This window comes from Triticum aestivum, chromosome 1A (assembly GCF_018294505.1).
Source record: "Triticum aestivum cultivar Chinese Spring chromosome 1A, IWGSC CS RefSeq v2.1, whole genome shotgun sequence".
Classification (NCBI taxonomy): Eukaryota; Viridiplantae; Streptophyta; class Magnoliopsida; order Poales; family Poaceae; genus Triticum; species Triticum aestivum.
In genome coordinates, this window is record NC_057794.1 from 497953824 (window position 1) to 497973955 (window position 20132).

General features: G+C 43.5%; 1 protein-coding gene across 4 annotated transcripts; it reads right to left on the reverse strand.

Annotated features, from left to right (window-relative positions):
* Window positions 1-1005: 1005 nt before the first annotated feature.
* LOC123060228 (KH domain-containing protein SPIN1) lies at window positions 1006-5011 on the reverse strand. 4 transcript variants are annotated; one of them, XM_044482850.1, is made up of 7 exons: window positions 4677-5011; window positions 4384-4472; window positions 3905-4068; window positions 2599-2712; window positions 2397-2513; window positions 2003-2146; window positions 1006-1425 (listed from the first exon to the last, which is right to left on the reverse strand). In XM_044482850.1, the coding sequence occupies exons 1-7, from the start codon at window positions 4769-4771 to the stop codon at window positions 1252-1254; spliced, it is 897 nt and encodes a 298-aa protein (XP_044338785.1). In that variant the 5' UTR covers window positions 4772-5011; the 3' UTR covers window positions 1006-1251. The 4 variants fall into 4 exon arrangements, with proteins under 4 accessions (XP_044338785.1, XP_044338763.1, XP_044338779.1 ...); XM_044482828.1 differs by having other exon boundaries at window positions 1997-2146; window positions 2382-2513; XM_044482844.1 differs by having other exon boundaries at window positions 1997-2146; window positions 4677-4990.
* Between the last annotated feature and the right edge of the window lie 15121 nt (window positions 5012-20132).

Sequence of the window (20132 nt, forward strand, 5' to 3'; positions counted from 1 at the left end):
CTGGATAACTATACATCTGACGGTTGCCGAGGCGACGGATCTTCCGCGTAGCGCGGCCCTATCCCAATAGCAGCCAGCAGAGTAAGATGACAAACTGTTGTTCGCTAGGAGCAAGAGCACAAGAAACAACAACCCCCCAGAAATCGTATTTCTATTCTATCTGGAAAATCACCCATTTGGTGCATCGTTGCCGTAAGAGAAGTATCTGATGAAAACAAGTTATAACAAGAACTTCAAAGAGGCCAAATTTGAAAGTTTTCAAATGTCCCATAAAAAATACAGTATGGTAAGGGTGGTGTTCTATTAACGTCTGAATTAGAGTTTGAACTTGAAATTTTACATGCTAATAGTACACTTCCTGAACATATCGTACTTTTTCGAAACTTCAAAACATAGTTTTCACTGTAACTTGATGATTTCCAACGGATATTCTCTCCTGCATCCTCATCTCCGCCCTCGACACCCTTTCCCCTACATTCTAATCACAGTATGCCGACGCGATTATGCCGATGCAGCCTCCCACCTCCCATGTATCAGGCAGCTGCTACCACCTTGCCATAATACACCGCCACCATATCCTCATGCGCAAGTCTTTGGAGACCCTGCCCCTAACCCTAATGTAGGGGTGGTCCTAGGAGAAGCTGTGTAGCACCAGCAACAGCGGAAGGAAGGAACTGCTGCAGGAGGGTGAGCAGAGAGGGCAGTTGGGAGTTCTATTTTAGAAAGTTGGGGGTTGATGAAGACTGCTGCTCTGTGACCCTCATAAGATAGTCATCAAGCAGGTAAAATGGGTCTCGATTCCTAGGTTTCTCTTGCAGAATATCACCAACTGCAGGAGAATTTAGCTGGCAGCGCGATGCAGCACTACGGCAATGAATACCACAAATTGGTAACTGGTAAACACTACTCCCATTGTGGCTCAGACTCAGGAAAAGTCACCAAAGTCGGATAAAAATCCCAGCACCCTAGCCCACAGCAACTCGGAATTCTGCACAGTGCCATATCTGATGATTACCAACAACAAATAAATCAATTATAAAGGCGGAGGATTCGCTATCATAGATCATTCTCAGTCAGTCATCACAGGCTAATGTCACAAGGGAGACTCATCAAAATTCTACTAGTAACACAGGTTTCGCACGGATGCCAACACCATCATGAAAGCTTGCTCATGAAAAATTAGGTTGTGAGGGCACCGATTGAGAGCAGGTTTCTGGAAGGGTCAAAGTTGGGAGGAGCAGGCCTCTGCAGTCATTGTTTGCTTCGTTTCATCCCACCGTTACTGAAGGGTGAAGCGCCGCCTTGATGCGGGCTTGGGTGCGGACTTGGATGCGGGCTTAGACGAGGGCTCTCCTCTCGGAGCGGTGAGTTCAGCATGGCAAGCTCACGGAGTTGCTGCCTCTTGTAGTAGTCTTGTGATTCATCCTAACAAAATATGACAGAGGCAAGATTTAGAAAGACAGAAGGACATAAGTTCACTCTGCATGCCTTTCTGAAACCACACTTGATTAGTTTTGTTCATTATATCGTGCAAAACTACTGCTTTAGCTTTAGTGGGTGAATAATTAGTACTGCTCTAGGACAAAAATAGGAGCTGTGATAGGAAAATAAACTTGTGAGAAATGAAGCAGGGGAAATACAATCAAGCGAAGATAATACTCCCTCCGATCCAAAATAAGTGTCGCAGTTTTGAACTAAGGTTAGTTCAACCTTAGTTCAAAACTGCGACACTTATTTAGTTCAAAACTGCGACAGTTATTTTGGATCGGAGGGAGTATAATGCTAATTTCAAAACCGCGACACTTATTTTCGATAGAAGGGAGTATAATGCTAATCTCTGGAGGACTCATATTAAGATGGGATAGAAGGGAGTATAATGCTAATCTCTGGAGGACTCGTATTAAGATGTTTCAACTTGCTACTTTGTTAAATGGCTACATAATATAATATAATGAACAATGATAGAAAAACAATAAAAGTTAGTTGAGACACGCACGCGTACCACTGGTTTCAACAACTCTTCTAGGATCTCTTGTGCTTTTGAGAGTCTTGCATCAATGACATTGGCAGGTAACTCTGCTTCAATCAAGATATGCAGGGGATCATCCAAGTGTTCGTAACCAGGTCTTCCCTTCAGCTGTTCCTCCTTCAAGAAATGATAACAATGACAGATGAGCATTGCAGGCTTGCTGAACACACTGAGAAGATCAGTACACAACTGCAAGTTGCCTACTACGAAAATACTCCCTCCGTCCCAAAATAAGTGACTCAACCAGGAAGTATAACTTTATACTAGTGATGTAGTGAATTTCAGATATGTATAGTTGCATACACAGCAATATATGTATATATATGCCAGGTTCCAGAGTGAGGTTCCATACAAGAATTATGTTTACCTTCCCAGGATCTTTAATTGAGCCCTTCCCTCTGATAAAAACACGACAACCCGTAGAGGCTTCAATCCTCTTCAACGAGTTTCCTCTTGGCCCAAGAAGACGGCCAATAAAATTGAACTGAACAAGTATGACAAGCAGAGTAAGCAGAGTAAATAATGACTCCATACTAGTAAACATTGCAAGTATGGAAATAATAACGTACATTAGGGTAAGTATCTGTTGGTATCTCCAACCGCAAAATCTTCTTGACAATGTATGAAGAGGGGCTTTGTGGTGCTCCTTGCCAACCCACAGGTCCTTGAGGAAAACCTACCCTCTGATCAACCACAGAACTGTAAGGCTTTGCACATGCACATCTTAGGACATAATAAGCATAACATAAAAATTGAGAGTGCGGTGTAACCAGTTGCAAACAGGTAGGACAAACATAACTAAAGATCCAAATTTGATTATGTTCAAGTCAATCCAGTTTCTTAATGCTTCCCAAACAAATAAGGATTTAGTTCAATACAATAATCTTAAGCGTCAAGTGTCTTTTTGTTCAAAACAAATCCACTGAACTTGCGCATTTCAAGTCTCATTAAGGAATAAAACATGCATAAGATAGCAGCTACCCCTCATTAGATCAAGACACAATAATATGGATTGCCTCTTTGTGGAAGAGCATGATATGAATTCTAAAACAGGAGCAATCAATAAAGAAATCAGCTTCATATTCCACCAGAATTTATAGAACTTCAGTTTGAAAAAGACTCCGACGCAATATTTGACTTGTTATAGGCATATCTGCTTATTTATTTACGGCCACTGCGTTAATGAGAAAATCAAGAATATATCTTGCTTGTAAGCTCGCCACATCAATCAGCACAAAAATATTTACACCCAATTATCCACCTGGTGCGTTTGAAGAGAGAGACTTGCCAATTTTCGGCAAGCATTTACAGCAGAGGGAAAGGTGGAACAGAATAAAAGGAACCTGTATATGTTTCCAGTGCACTGCAACTTTGTTAGAAACTGAGCTGAGCGCAAACCAGAAGATGGTAATATCATATCGAAACAGAAAATTCAGGTAGCAATTCTGAATCAACTCAGCTTACGCCTCGGAGCTCTGTCTCCATGGCAAATATGCAATTAAGAGAGATAGGCTTAAGGGTGAGACTACGACTACGTTCCTAAGAATACCATGCGATCAGATGTGATGGTGAGGATGCAACTTATCGCATCCATACTATCGTTAAACGGAATGATACACAAGTACTTCCTCCGTTCTAAAATAGATGACCCAACTTTATACTAATTTTAGTACAAAATTGGGTCATCTATTTTGGAACGGAGGGAGTACACAATTAACATGCACAAAGTAGCTGCAACCATCACATCACCAAGAGAGGATCTTGTGTATCATTCTTTCTCTTTTAAAGATTAATTACCAGCTGATGCGATCAGATATGATGGATGACTGAATATGCCACCCTCATGTCATCATCTCAGATAACTAACGCAATTACCTCTGGATGCGCCCCGTGGTTCCACGGGCCAAAACCATTTCCGCAGAAATTAGGCATTGGGGGCGACGGATGATGATGCATCTGGTTTGGACTCGCCATCGGCGGCAGCCTCTCAAAGTCCCCGCCATGCTGGTGCTTAAGCAGGCAGGTCACCCGCATTATCTCTGGCAGCATGAGCACAAGAGCAAACATCAGAAGACAGCGTTAGCACGAAAACGTACATGAAAAACTTGCTGACACTGAAGAATCGTATGAATCAAGCTACATACTACTCCATGCTTTAAAGACCTACGACACACACAGAGAGACACAGAGGGCTGCGCCTTGAGGCCAAAACAGAGTCAAGCAGAGCAGGTTTGCATCAACAGGAGAGAAACAAAAGCAATCAGGCGACGGCGAGTCAGCAAGGACGAATTCCAATCTAGGCCAATAATGCTAGACGGGGCGGCGGCGGCGAGGAAGCGAATCGAGGCTCTCACCGTTGCTCAACAGCTTGCTGCAGATTGGTAGCACCTGCGTGAACGGGACGAGCTTCTGGTGCTCCTGCAACAGCTCCGCCAAGTAGTAGCTGCGGCGGCACCGACGCCATCCAATCCGACGGGCACGGAAAAACAGAGGCAACCAATTCAGCGAGGCCGTCCACCCAGCAAAACGCACCGAAAGAACCAATCTTTCTCAACCAGAGAGAAGAAGAAGAAGAAGAAGAAGAAGGCGGCGAGACCCAATCTCAGCCGCCGCCCGTCCGTCCGTCCGACCGTCCGACCGTCCTTACCTGCCTACGTCCGGCGGGCCGGCGGGGGGCCGGACCTGCGGCGACATGGCCCTCCCGGGGGAGAAGCAGGCGTCGGCGCCGTGCAGGCCGTCCATGGCGATGGCGGCGGCGCCCGGGCACCAATCGTGAGGGAAGACGGAGCCACAACCGAACGGGAGGAAGATGAGGAAGGGCAGAGGGGGCGAGGAGAGGCGATGAGGAGAGGAGTTTGTGTGTTTTTTCGCCTCGTATTCCCTTTTCTTTTCTCGGTACGGTGGCGACGCCCTTTTTTAGGAAAATCTCGGCAAAACCCTGCGCCGCGCACGACGTCGCTCAATCTCTCTCTCTCTCTACCCTTCTTTGCCCCGCCGCCGCTACGCTAGGGTTTATAACCAACCCACGCCCCTGGGGCGGCTGACACCCGCCAGATACGCACCGGCCTGCATTGCCCTGCCCGGTCTTCTGTATTTTTTTCCCCTCTTTTTACTTACTACTCCCAGAGGACTACCAGTCCACCGGGTCCATATCTGTGAATAAATTCCTACCATTGCTGTCAAGCAAGGGGCATGTCTTGATGTTGTGCACATGAAGCTTTGCTGTGAATTAATGTGCTCCATGATTTTGAAATGGTATTGGGCTTATTATAGCAAACCATTATGTAGTGCTCCTCTGTTCTGCTCCATGCAAAATTACCACCTCCCCGCTATGACTGGCTTCATTACCTTGTCTTTTAGAAAATGTAAATATTTTTTCAACAAATATTATTGGATAAAAAAGGTTCGATCTTTGCTGGAAAAGAGGGTGTGTAATGTGATTGTATACCATATTGTCGGTTCGTTGATAACTTGACATACACGTCGAGTTACTGTTGGAAAGTTGTGGTGGTAATATAGCCAGTGGTTTTAGAATTCGGTGGCCCTCGGTTTTGAGCGGTTGGTGAGTACTAGAAACAAAGTTTGTGTCACAACAGATAGTCGTGATGTGATGATCTTGTTTTACGAGAACCGACGATAGCTGCAGACGCGGTTTGTGTCGCGTTGCATTGCCGATATCTGACTCTATCCGGGCGATAGCTTTAGCGGCGGATGGTCAGATCTTTTGGGAGGGTCACATGCACCCTAGAGTTGACGATGAGTAATAACGACATGCATGTTTCAGCACACCACGTCCTCAAGATGGGATAGTGTCGTATCGCAAGGGTAGGTCGTAACTAGGGTCACATGCACCCTAGAGTTGACGATGTGTAATAACGACATACATGTTTCAGCACACCATGTCCTCAAGATAGGATAGTGTCGTATCGCTAGGGCAGGTCATAACTAGTGACACATTTAGGCCACACTAGATAGTTTAGGTATGATGTGCTTCTGCAAATTTCTCCGTGCTCCACTATTCTTCGAAAGGTATATACAATTACTTTTTGCTATAGATAGCTAAATCTCATATGACTTGAGGATGATGTATCTTTGTCATAATGTACAGTCCATATAAATAACTACTCCCTCTGTAAATAAATATAAGACGTTTAGATCACTAAAATGATCTTATATTTATTTACAGAGGGAGTAGATGATCCCCCGCGTGATGTCGTGCAAATTGGTTGCAATTTATTTCAATGAAATTTGGTTATATGAACACATGAATATTTGGACTAACAATATACACTAGTAGAAAACAGGGCTTTGGTTCGGGCAGGACAAGCACATTAGTCCCGGTTCACTCACGAACCGGGACCCATGGGGGCATTCGTCCCGGTTCTTTAGCCCAGGGGGCCGGCCAGGGCCTTGTGGGCATTGGTCCCGGTTCGTATGGACCCATTTGTCCCGGTTCTAGGCACGAACCGGGACCAATGGGCCTCGCTCCTGGCCCACAACATTGGTCCCGGTTCTTGGCTCAAACCGGGACAGAAGGTTGGGCTTTAGTCCCGGTTTCAGCCACGAACCGGAACAAATGAGTTGCCTATATATACCACGTCGCCGCAGCAGAGCACTCCACAGTGCTTTGTTTTTTCTGGCTGGCGAGGAGAGGGCATTTGGGTGCTCTAGCTCACCTCCTATGCACATGAGGTGTTTGATGAAATGCCCGAACCACGCTAGTTAAGCTTTCTCCTCTCGAAGCTCGACCTCCAAACTCCATTTTCCCCGAGATTTGTCTAGGTTTAGCGGTCCGTCGCGTCCTGTCCCCATCTTCACCGCCGTCGATCGCCCGCGCCGATCTCGTCGCCTGCACCACCGTGGTGAGCCTCTTGTTCTTATCTTCTTCTGAAAGAAAAAAATCTTACTTTAGATAGATACTTGTCTAATTTTCTTACTTTTATTATTGCTTGTAATTATATAGTGCGATGGTTTTGGTATCCGCCCCCGTCTGCCCTCATCCTGGCTATGATTTGGATGTGGTATATATTATCTTTTATAACTATTTGGTTCATTTATTGTTTATGAAAATTATGCCCATCAAGTTGACATAGATTTTATTTATGTAGGAGGTAGTTGAACCGGAAATTCCAACCGACCCTATTGTCGAGAGGTTAAATTTAGTTGAAGAAGAAAACAATTACTTGAAGGAAAAAAATTGAGGAGGACAAGATGATATTGGAGTTGCATGTTGCGGCTGTCGTCGATGATCACAAGATCAAGATGGATACAATGCGGTTGAAGATTAGAAATATTAGAAAAATATGTCATTCATACCTAGGCTTGGTATCATTATGCCGTTGGATCAATTCTTACCTTGGTTGTGATTATGATCGCATTTGTTGTTGCATTGAAAGGTTTTACATAGTTTCAATGTATGGTTTAACTAGATGCTCTGGAGAGCTATATGTTGTTCAATGAGAACTATGTATGTACTTTGTGTTTTAATGTGATGATGAACTTCTATTAATTTGGTCACTTATCTATTCATGAGAGCTATATGTACTAAATTGATGATGTGGCTTTGAATGGTGCATTTTGAACACAGAAAAACTATGGAGTTCAAACAAGTTAAAAAAATGAAATCCCTTTATAACAGACGAGTTTCCGTATGAAACCCTCATACTTCGAAATAGATTGTCCGTTTTGTACACGAAGTGCATCCAATTTTTACCGTAATCCTCTCTACTTTCTTGCACATGCTATGTGGGTGAAATGATGATACCATGCCAACTTTCAACCTTTTCAGAGTTAATTTGGAATGCTTTTCAATTTCAGGGGCTTATAGCTCAAAATAATCAGTAAATGCATGAAAAATAACAAATGAAGTCAGAAAGGGTTGAAAATTAATGTTGTGGCTTTGAATGGTGCATTTTGAACACAGAAAAACTCTGAAGTTCAAAAAAATGAAATCCCTTTGTAACATATGAGTTTCCGTATGAAACCCTCATACTTCGAAAGAGATTGTCCGTTTTGTACATGAAGTGCATCCAGTTTTTGCCGTAACCCTCTCTAAGTTCTTGCACATGCTATGTGGATGAAATGATGATACCATGCCAACGTTCAACCTTTTCAGTGTTCATTTGAAATGCTTTTTAATTTCAGGGTCTTATAGCTCAAAATAATCAGTAAATGCATGAAAAATAACAAATGAAGTTAGAAAGGGTTGAAAATTGATGATGTGGCTTTGAATGGTGCATTTTGAACACAGAAAAACTCTGGAGTTCAAATAAGTTCAAAAAATGAAATCCATTTGTAACAGACGAGTTTCCGTATGAAACCCTAATACTTCGAAAGAGATTGTCCGTTTTGTACATGAAGTGCATCCAGTTTTTGCCGTAACCTGTCTACTTTCTTGCACATGCTATGTGGATGAAATGATGATACCATGCCAACTTTCAACATTTTCATAGTTCATTTGAAATGCTTTTCAATTTCAGGGTCTTATAGCTCAAAGTAATCAATAAATGCATGAAAAATAACAAATGAAGTCAGAAAAGGTTGAAAATTGATAATGTGGCTTTCAATGGTGCATTTTGAACACAGAAAAACTCCGGAGTTCAAATAAGTTTAAAAAATGAAATCCCTTTGTAACAGACGAGTTTCCGTATGAAATCCTCATACTTCAAAAGAGATTGTCTGTCTTGTACACGAAGTGCATCCAGTTTTTGCCGTAACCCTCTCTACTTTCTTGCACATACTATGTGGATGAAATGATGATACCATGCAAAAAGAAAATTAACTCAAAAACTTTTATAAAACTCTAATAGCAAAAGGAATAAACTAAAATGCTTTTATAAACCTCTAGTATTTTTTAAACTAAAATTATATAAAATTCGTGCCACTGAAATTATCAAAGTATTTTCTGTTCAAAACATGAAAAGCAGAAAGAAACAAAATAAACTTTAATAAAAAGTAGAAACAAAATTAAATAAATTAAAATTTAATAAAATAAATAAGAAGAAATAAAATAAACTTTATAAAAGTAAAATAAATAAACTTTAATAAAATAAATACACTTCAATAAAATAAATACACTTTAATAAAATAAATAAAATAAACTTTAATAAAATAAATAAAATAAACTTTATAAAATAAAACAAATTAAAATTTAATATAATAAATAAGTAGAAACAAAATAAAATAAAATAAAATTTTATAAAATAAAGAAGTAGAAACAAAAAAACTTTATAAAAGTAAAATAAATAAAATTTAATAATATAAATAAACTTTAATAAAAAAATTAAAATAGCAACAGTAAGTTTTTTGTTGTAAGTAGAAACAAAAATAGATAAATAAATAAAGCAACAAAAAAGTGCCAACTACTGGGCCACCACGGCCTGAATACGACTAGAAACCCTACCATGGGCCAGGATTCAGGCCCGCAGAAGGCCCAGTAGGCCCATCAGGCATATCAGTGAAAATTAGGCCCGTAAGTCTGCAATCGAGAGGAGCTCAAGAGGGGTGCGGCAGTGGGGCTTATAAATTACTTCGTGCCCCTCTCAACTAGCGAGGTGACACTAAAATTTTGGCCACGGGGAGCACGTGGCCTTTGGTCCCGGTTGGTGGCACAAACCGGTACAAATACCGGTTTGTGCCACCAACCGGTATGAATGCCACCCTTTGGTATCGGTTGGTGGCACCAACCGGGACCAAAGGCCTCCGCTTCCCGCCCTTTGGGCTGCTGAAAAGAGACCTATGGTCCCGGTTGGTGCCACGAACCGGTACCAATGCCCTGGGTATATAGGAAAATACTTAACAGTTTTGATGAAATCCATCACTTCTTCTCCCCCGACGCCCCTGCTCCTCCTCGTTGCCGTCGCCGCCCGACGCCCCTGCTCCACCTTGCCGTCGCCGCCGCCACCGACGCCGTCAGGCTGCTCAACGTCCCCGTCGCTGCCGCTGACGCCCTCTGCCCTAACGACGGCGTCGACCCTCGCGCCCCTGCCGGCCCCGACGCCCCCTGTGAGCACCAGCCTGCTCCCGCGCCCTTCCCCTGTCCCGCGCCCCTGCGCCCCTACCCTGCCCCGCCGGCGCCGGTGCCGGCCCCTCCATCGTGCCCCTCCGCCCCTGCGCGGTGCTATTATATTTGTATATGTTTTTAGATGCTTTTAGATGCTATTCTTAGATGTTTTTACATGTTTTTAGATTATTTTAGTTTATGTTTAGTTTAGTTTTAAGATTAGGAAAATTTCGGAGTGTAGTTATATTTATTTAGATGTCTAGTTAATTTAGATGTTGTAATTTGTTTATAAAAATTGTGCACTTTTGTATAGAAACTTTATTTTTTTCATATGTACGAAAATGTAGAGTGAAAAGTTTTATATATGAAAAAGTTACATTTTTAGAAAAGTTTTATATATCTAGCTAGGAAAGGAAAGAAGAAGAAAAGGAATGAGAGGAAAAAGAAAAATAAGAAGAGGAAGAAAGGAGAAGAAGAGGAGAAATAAATAAGAAGAGGAAAAAGAAGAAAAAGAAGAGGAGGAGAAGAAGAAGAAAGCAATAGAGGAGAAGAAGAGAAAATTTCAAGCAATAGAGGAGAAGAAGAAAGCAATAGAGGAGAAGAAGAGAAAATTGAAATTTTCTCTTCTTTTCCTCTATTGCTTTCTTCTTCTCCTCTTTTTTTCTTCTTTTTTTTTCTTCATTGTCGATGTGCCCCGTCCCGATAACTTCGTTTAGTTTTGGGACTATTTTAGTTTATGTTTAGTTTAGGAAGAAGGAAAAAAGGAGAAGAAGAGGAGAGGAAGAAGAGGAGAAATAAATAAGAAGAGGAAAAAAGGGGAAAAAAGAGGAGAAGAACAAAGGAATAGAGGAGAAGAAGAGAAAATAGAAAAATTTCTATTTTCTCTTCTTCTCCTCTATTCCTTTCTTCTTCTCCTCTTTTTTTTCTTCTATCTTCTCCTCTATTCCTTTCTTCTTCTCCTCTTTTTATTTCTTCTTCGTCTTCTTATTTTTTATCGAGTATGTCATTGTCGATATACCCCGTCCCCGATAACTTTGACATGAGGGGGGGAGGGGTCGCCGAGGGTTCGAGGGGCGAGGGTCAGGACTAGCTAGGGTAGAGGGTCGAGGGTCGCCGAGGGTTTGAGGGTCGAGGGGTCATTGTATGTCGTCGTTGTCGATATACCCCCTCTCGACCGTGATAACTTATACCACGGGAGCACCCCCGACCCTCTCGCTCGACCAAAACTCTTGAGGATACCCAAACCATAGAAAAAACGATGTCGGTCTCCTACCCCTCCCGCCGCGCCCCTACCTAACAAACTCTCTCGAGGCCACCAAAATTTACCAAGTAAAAAGAGCGTTGTCGTCGAGGCCACCCCATACCCTTGAAGCGTTGTCGAGGCCACCCCAAACCCTTGAAGCGTTGCCGATCGAGGCCACTCCAAACCCTAGAGAAGCAGCATCGAGGCCACTAATTAATATGATTCCTTATTGTGATTAGCTAGCTAGTTCTACGTTTGCCACTAATATATCCATCTGTCATGTTTGAATAATAATTGCCATGTTGTGAAAATTTGCAGAAACTATGGACCCCCGAGACGAAGCAACAGAAGCGATTTTGGGGGACATAATCGCACACAGAACTGAGGCCGTCTTGTCATTTCTCAATGACACCGATGGTCTGGAAGGAGAGAGTGAAGAAGCAGACTACGGTGATCGAACAATGGAGGAGGAAGGACATGATCATGATGGCTCCGGTGACCCAATGCCGGTGCAAGAAGGACACCGTGATGACGGCTCCGGTGACCTAACGGAGTCCGGCCAGGTATATATATTAATTAAGCATGTGTTGACTAGAGCTAGCTAATTGATGCATTAATTGTTTTTGGTATGTACACATATATTAATGAACTCTTGTCTTTCTTCTTTTTTCTAGCCCTCCGGATCGAGCACAACTTCGGTAAAGAGACGAGGCCCGAAGAAAAAGTTGCGCTCGGATGAAAGGTTTGAGATCATAGGAATCGCGCGCGATGGCATGCCGATTGAACCCATCTGGACAAAGGTAGCATTTGCTGCTCAGTGCGGGGTTCTTGTTAGGGACAAGATCCCGATCAGCATCCACCAATGGTTAAAGCTAGCTAAAGAAGACCCTGAGGTGTCTTATGTCTCCGATATGCAGAAAGATGATCTTTGGACCGCGCTGAAGGCAAATTTCACCCTATCGCCAGAGGAGGATCTGGAGAAGCCAGTTAAAGAGCAATTGATCAAGTCTCATGCTCTTAAGAAGATGGCAGAACTATTCAGGAGGTGGAAGAATGAGCTGAAAAAATTTGTCGACAAAGAAGAGACACCAGAATTCATCGGCCGGTATGAGAAGATCAGAGATCACTGGCCCGCATTTGTGGCCCACAAGACATCGGACAAGAGTAAGAAGATGTCAGTGACAAACAAGAAGAATGCTGCGAAGAAGAAGCTTCACCATTGCACGGGGTCAGGTGGCTACCTCAAAGCCTGGCTGTTGTGGGACAAGGCTGAGAATGACCTGCTTGATAAAGGGGTCGAACCAGAGACATTGAGGTGGCCAGACCGTTGCCGGACTTGGTTCTTCGGGGCTGGTGGAACCTTGGACCCTGTATCAGGGAAGTGCGTTTGGACGGACGAGCAAATGAGAATACCAGTCACGAGGCTTTAGGAGTATATCGATGCAGCCTAGCAAGGGACGTTCGTTCCAGACAGAGAGAACAACAAGCTCACAATGGCCTCGGGAATCCCGAGCACCCTGGACGGACACGAGGCACGCCAGGCTCCATTCCGTGGAGGGTTGGGTTTCCGGACGGAGGCGGTTACAAATGCCAGGAGAGGAGGAAGAAAGTGGAGCAGATCCAAATTCAGGCGCTGCACGCAAGGGTACAAGCGATAGAGCAACGAGAAGCAGATCGCAACAAGCGACCCGCCGAAGCTACCCCGCCATCTCAGTGGAGAAGCAGCGTGGCTTCCATCGAGCTGCAGCAGCTGGAGCCTGTCTTCACGGCTCCTGCTAGCTACCCCGTGGACTTAATCATGGAGTCTCAAAATTGCCACCTTATGACGCAATGGATGAAAATGAAAGTCAAGGCGGCGGTTGGCTCTGTTGCACCTCCTGAACCTGGCGCAACTTTTCATTACCGGCCGATTCCAGAAGGATATGCTAGGGTGATGGTGGACAAAATAACGGAGGGATTTGAGGAGCTCCAGCTTGACCACCCTACCGGTGAAGGGGAGACTCGGCTGGGTTCTGCTCTGAAGACTCCATGCCTATGGCGGAAGGAGCTCATCAACCTTCCGAAATGGATGCCTCCACCTCCTCCTCCTCCTCCGATGAGTCAGGGCACTCCGCCTCCTCCTCTGGCGAGTGATCAGGGCACTCAGCCTCCTTCTCCGGCACGTGGTGGCACTCCGCCTCCTTCTCCGCCTGCGCCGGCGCGACCGAGTAGCCAGCCTACTCCTTCTCCGCCTCGTCAGCAAGGGCGGAAGAGCCCCGCCGCTGCTTCGGCTGCTTCGGCGCGTCATAGTCCTCCTCCTCGTAAGCAAGGAAAGAATACAGCCGTAGCCACTCCGTATGCTCCGGCGTCTAGTAGTACATCCAAAGGCGGGAGGCAATACAGATTCGACCCTTCTCTGAAGACTCCAGAGACTTACCATACGAGAGGACCCCAGAGGAAAACGAGAAGATCGTGCGAGACGAAGTGAGGAACTTCTTTGAAGGGGTGAAAACAAACAAACATCCACCTCCGGAGGAGAAGGTAGATCCGGTGAAAGCGAAGCGCACTCTGGAAGCCCTGAAGAAACCACCAAAGTCTCCGCTGAAAGGCAACTATAAGCGCATTATTGAAAGGTCATTTATCAAAGTGGAGCGGTCAGGAAGTACTGTCAGTGATCAAAGGTTAGCGAACGACGAGCTGGGGAAAAAATTGCCCAGCTCAGCGAACAAGCGAACCAATCATTCCCCCCGCTCAAGGTGTCTAGCGATATCGTCGCTAACGATTCGAGGATGGTCCCGGTTATAACAATCTTGAAGATTACCTGCCCAACAATGTATATTATGAATTCTTGGAAGTGGAAGAACACATATACGAGTACGGGAAGCCTCTCGTCAAAGATGAAAGGTCTCTAACAACGATGATGCGAAGATTCCATGATTGGTACATGAAAATCTGCAGAGAGTCTGGGGGGGAGGAATACTTTGATGCTAAGAGTTAAAGAGGAGCATGACCTCGTTGGAACTGATCTGTTGAATGTTCCATTTGAGGAGTTCTTCCAGTTTTTCAATCAGAGGGCCCTCGATAAATTAACGGTCAGTTGCTACTGTCTATAAGTATGATATGTCTCCAACGTATCTATAATTTTTGATTGTTCCATGCTATATTATATCCTGTTTTGGACATTATTGGGCTTTATTATACACTTTTATATTATTTTTGGGACTAACCTATTAACCGGAGGCCCAGCCCAGAATTGCTGTTTTTGCCTATTTCAGAGTTTCACAGAAAAAGAATATCAAACGGAGTCCAAACGGAATGAAACCTTCGGGAACGTGATTTTTGGAATGAACATGATCCAGAGGACTGGGACCCTATGTCAAGAAAGCAACCAGGAGGGCACGAGGTAGGGGGGGCGCCTACACCCCCAGGCGCGCCCTCCACCCTCATGGGCCCTTTGTGGCTCCCCTGACGTATTTCTTCCTCCTATATATACCAATATACCCTAAAACCATCGGGAAGCGGAATAGATCGGGAGTTCCACTGCCGCAAGCCTCTGTAGCCACCAAAAACCAATCGGGGCCCTGTTCCGGCACCCTGCTGGAGGGAGGAACCCTCACCGATGGTCATCTTCATCATCTCGGCGCTCTCCATGATGAGGAGGGAGTAGTTCACCCTCGGGGCTGAGGGTATGTACCAGTAGCTATGTGTTTGATCTCTCTCTCTCTCTCTCGTGTTCTTGAGGTGGTACGATCTTGATGTATCGCGAGATTTGCTATTATAGTTGGATCTTATGATGTTTCTCCCCCTCTACTCTCTTGTAATGGATTGAGTTTTCCCTTTGAAGTTATCTTATCGGATTGAGTCTTTAAGGATTTGAGAACACTTGATGTATGTCTTGCGTGGGATACCCGTGGTGACAATGGGGTATTCTATTGATCCACTTGATGTATGATATTATTATTATTGGGGATGTGCATATCCCCGTTGAGGTAACATAGTGTTATTCGAAATTTCTCTGGTTCCATGTTATTCGGAATGAGTTCGTTAACAAGACTTGATCAACCTTGTTAGTGGATTCCTTTTGATGAGCATGAGATGGATGAAACTAGAAAACACAACTCTCTGTATCCTCCTTTTACTTTCTGTTATTTATATTAAATAAAATAAAATAAGAATTTTCCATCTATTTTCTGAATTATCTGTGCAATATAAAAATACCCCGAAAATAAAAGTTCTCCAAATGCCCTGAAATTTAAATATGATTTTTTCTGGAATATTTGAGAATATCTGGCACTGAGAACAAATCAAGGGGAGCATCCACCTGGCCACGAGGGTGGAGGGCGCGCCCTACCCCCCTGGGCGCGCCCCCCTACCTCATGGGCCCATGGTGGCTCCCCTCCACTTATTCCTGCACCCACACACTCCTTCTTCCTCCCACAAACACGATTATCCAGTTCAAACCCGAGTCCAAGCTCATTTTGCTTCCATTTTCGATCTCCTTGCTCAAAGCACCTCTCACAAAACTGCTTGGGGGGATTGTTCCTTGGTATGTGACTCCTCCATTGGTCCAATTAGTTTTTGTTCTATTGCTTTATTCATTGCAAATTTGTGCTGCTTAGGTGACCCTATTCTTGAGCTTGCATGTCAAATTTATATGGTTCCAAGTAGTTTTGATGCATGACATAGGCTCTAGGCACTTATAGGAGTAGTTGCTATCAATTTTGTTGAGTTTGGTTTACTTTTATTTGAAGTTACTAAAAATTTCAGAAATTTTCCAGAGGGAGAAATATGCTTAGGAAAATGTACCAAGGTGGTTCTTCAAGGAAGCAAGGACCCAGGCTTGCAATGCGTGATGCTGACGATGAGCCACCAAGGGACGCTCCAGTGCGGCCTTGTGAATGGCCTTCGGAAAACTTTATGGATCGAGCGGGAATTAAGGAAGAATTTAACGCATATTTGCATAACGCTGATCTTGTGAGCTTCAAGGAAGAAAAGTGCCGCCAGTACCACCATCTCACTAGTTCCTTTGTGAGGAGGTTTGAATTTTCATCTTCACGTAATTCTCCAACTGTCCTGTTTGATCTTTATGAAAAATCTTATATGATGGACTTAGAGGATTTTACCACTGCTTGCAAACTTCCACAATGGGGTAGTGTTAGTGAACCTCACAAATCTGAATTTAGAGATTTTCTTGCTAGTATAACTGTGGGGGAATCTAGAGATATAACACAAGCTACCATAGGGAGCATTCACTTTCCTGCTATACATTATTTTGCTCTCTTCATAGGTAGGTGCATAAATGGTAAAGATGAAGCAATGCCATATGTGTGTCCCTGACCTCAGTATTCTTAGGAGTGCTGTGTTAGGAGACAAATCTTATAATTTTGGAGCCATTGTTGCACGTAGGTTGCATAATAATAGATTTAATGGAGATTTCTTCGGTGGAATTTATGCAACCCGCTTAGCTGATTTTCTCGGTGTAACCATATGTAATGATGATATTGAATTGCCTCCTGCTTACCTTGACTTTAATGATATGGTTCACCACTAGTTTGTCGAGAGGAATGAATCACCTCTCCAGTATCGCTTAATCTTTGACAGACGTCGTGTTGTCCGTATTACTCTCCCTGCTCCTGCCTTCTTTGATTATCAGACAGAAGGAAGAAATTTTATTACCAGAGAGGAGGCAAATGAGTATGAGAGGAGGGCGGAGGCAGCTCACCGCCACGCTGCAGCTCAGGAGACGATAGCCGCTGCATCGCAGTATGACCCCAACTATTACTATGGATATCCGCCAGGCCAACCATGGCCATAGACCAACTTAGGCCAAAGCCTAAGCTTGGGGGAGTACGTATTTCTCACCGACATTACATTTATGTTCACACACTCATTGTTAGATGTTGGTGCTCATACTTTTTCATTGTATCATCCATGCTAGTTTATTTCCTTTTTATGCTTTCTTCTTGTGTGTTTAATAAACCTTAAGAAAAACAAAAAAATTAGTTGTAGCTTTTAGCTAGCTTTAATTCCTATGCATGTAGTAGTAATTAAAAAGAAAACCCAAAAAGATTTCTTGTTCTTCTTTTTGCTTGTTGGGAGCTTTCCCGTGTAAATAGTTTTATTTCTTTTCTTTTCTTTGGGGGTCGATAGGAGAAGACCATAATTAAATTGTTGAAGTGGCTCTTATATGCATTATTGTTAATCTGACAAAAGAGCCCATATTGCCTTGTCTTCTCCTGTTTATTGAATGCTCGCAGATTCCAGCTTAGTCCAATGCACGCGCACTATTATTATTATTCACATCATTCGGTCGTGCAAGTGAAAGGCAATTATGACGATATATGATGGACTAACTGAGATGAGAAAAGCTGGTATGAACTCGACCTCTCTTGTTTTTGTAAATATGATTAGTTCATCGTTCCTGATTCAGCCTATTATGAATAAACATGTTTGCAATTACAACTAGAGATCATAGTTTCTTGTGCCATGCTTGATTAGCTAGGAGCTTATAATGGTTTACCTTGCGTGCCAACATGCTATTAAAATGGTTGTGATGTGGAATGATAGGGTGGTATCCTCCTCTGAATGATTTAAGTGACTTGACTTGGCGCATGTTCATGCATGTAGTTGAAACAAAATCAACATAGCCTTCACGATATTTATGTTGATGGTGGATTATATCCTACTCATGCTTGCATTCGGTGTTGATTAATTTTAATGCATGTTCATGACTGTTGTCGCTCTCTAGCCGGTCGCTGCTTCCTAGTTTTTTTCTAGCCTTCACTTGTACTAAGCGGGAATACTGCTTGTGCATCCCATCCCATAAACCCCAAAGTTATGCCATATGAGTCCACCATACCTACCTATATACGGTATTTACCTGCCATTCCAAGTAAATTTGTATGTGCCAAACTCTAAACCTTGAAATAAATATCCGGTTTTGTATGCTCGAATAGCTCATGTATCAACTAGGGCTGTCCGTATCTTCCATGTTAGGCGGGTTATTCTCAAGAGGAGTGGACTCCGCTCCTCACTCACGAGAAAGTGGCTGGTCACCGGGATGCCCAGTCCCATGCTTTATGCAAACTAAATCAAAATAACTGCAAACAAAACTCCCCCTGGGACTCTTGTTAGTTGGAGGCTCTTGTTGTTTCGAGCAAGCCATGGATTGTTGCTTGTTGATGGAGGGGGAGTATAAACTTTACCATTCTGTTTGGGAACCGCCTATAATGTGTGTAGCATGGAAGATATCGCCATCTCTTGGTTGTTATGTTGACAATGAAAGTATAACGCTCAAAATATTATTCACCTCTATTTCAAAACCGAGCTCTAGCACCTCTACAAATCCCTGCTTCCCTCTGCGAAGGGCCTATCTATTTACTTTTATGTTGAGTCATCACCCTCTTATTAAAAAGCACTAGCTGGAGAGCACCGCTGTCATTTGCATTCATTACTGTTAGTTTACATTGAGTATGACTTGATTGGATCTCTTTTACCATGAATTACAATGTCTAGTCAGTCCTTGATCTTTAAAGGTGCTCTGCATTTATGTTTTGCGGTCTCAGAAGGGGCTAGCGAGATACCATCTTGTTATATCATATTATGATTGTTTTGAGAAAGTGTTGTCATCCGAGATTTATTATTATTGCTCGCTAGTTGATTATGCCATTGATATGAGTAAACATGAGCCCTATGCGTTATTGTGAATATGGTTAGTGCATAATCTTTGCTGAAAACTTGAACGCTGGCTTTACATATTTACAACAACAAGAGAAAACAGAGTTTGTAAAAGTTTTTCTTTATCACTTTCAATTTATCAACTGAATTGCTTGAGGACAAGCAAAGGTTTAAGCTTGGGGGAGTTGATACGTCTCCTTCGTATCTACTTTTCCAAACACTTTTGCCCTTGTTTTGGACTCTAACTTGCATGATTTGAATGGAACTAACCCGGACTGGCACTGTTTTCAGCAGAATTGCCATGGTGTTATTTATGTGCAGAAACAAAAGTTCTTGGAATGACCTGAAACTTCACGGAATGTCTTTTTGGAAATAATAAAAAATCCTTACAAAATATGAAGACAGGGGGCCCACACCCTAGCCACGAGGGTGGGGGGCACGTCTGCCCCCCTGGGCGCGCCCCTACCTCGTGGGCCCCCTGAAGCTCCTCCGACCTCAACTCCAACTCTATATACTCGTGTTCGGAGAGAAAAAAATCAGAGAGAAGGATGCATCGCGTTTTACGATACAGAGCCACCGTCAAGCCCTAAAACCTCTCGGGAGGGCTGATCTGGAGTCCGTTTGGGGCTCCGGAGAGGGGAATCCGTCGCCATCATGATCATCAACCTTCCTCCATCACCAATTTCATGATGCTCATCGCCGTGCGTGAGTAATTCCATCGTAGGCTTGTTGGACGATGATGGGTTGAATGAGATTTATCATGTAATCAAGTTAGTTTTGTTAGGGTTTGATTCCTAGTATCCACTATGTTCAGAGATTGATGTTGCGATGACTTTGCTATGCTTAATGCTTGTCACTAGGGCCCGAGTGCCATGATTTCAGATCTGAACCTATTATGTTTTCATCAATATATGAGAGTTCTTGATCCTATCTTGCAAGTCTATAGTCACCTACTATGCGTTATGATCCGGCAACCCCAAAGTGACAATTCGGGACCACTCCCGGTGATGATCGTAGTTTGAGGAGTTCATGTATTCACTATGTGTTAATGCTTTGGTCCGGTACTCTATTAAAAGGATGCCTTAATATCCCTTAGTTTCCGCTAGGACCCCGCTGCCACGAGAGGGTAGGACAAAAGATGTCATGCAAGTTCTTTTCCATAAGCACGTATGACTATATTCGGAATACATGCCTACATTACA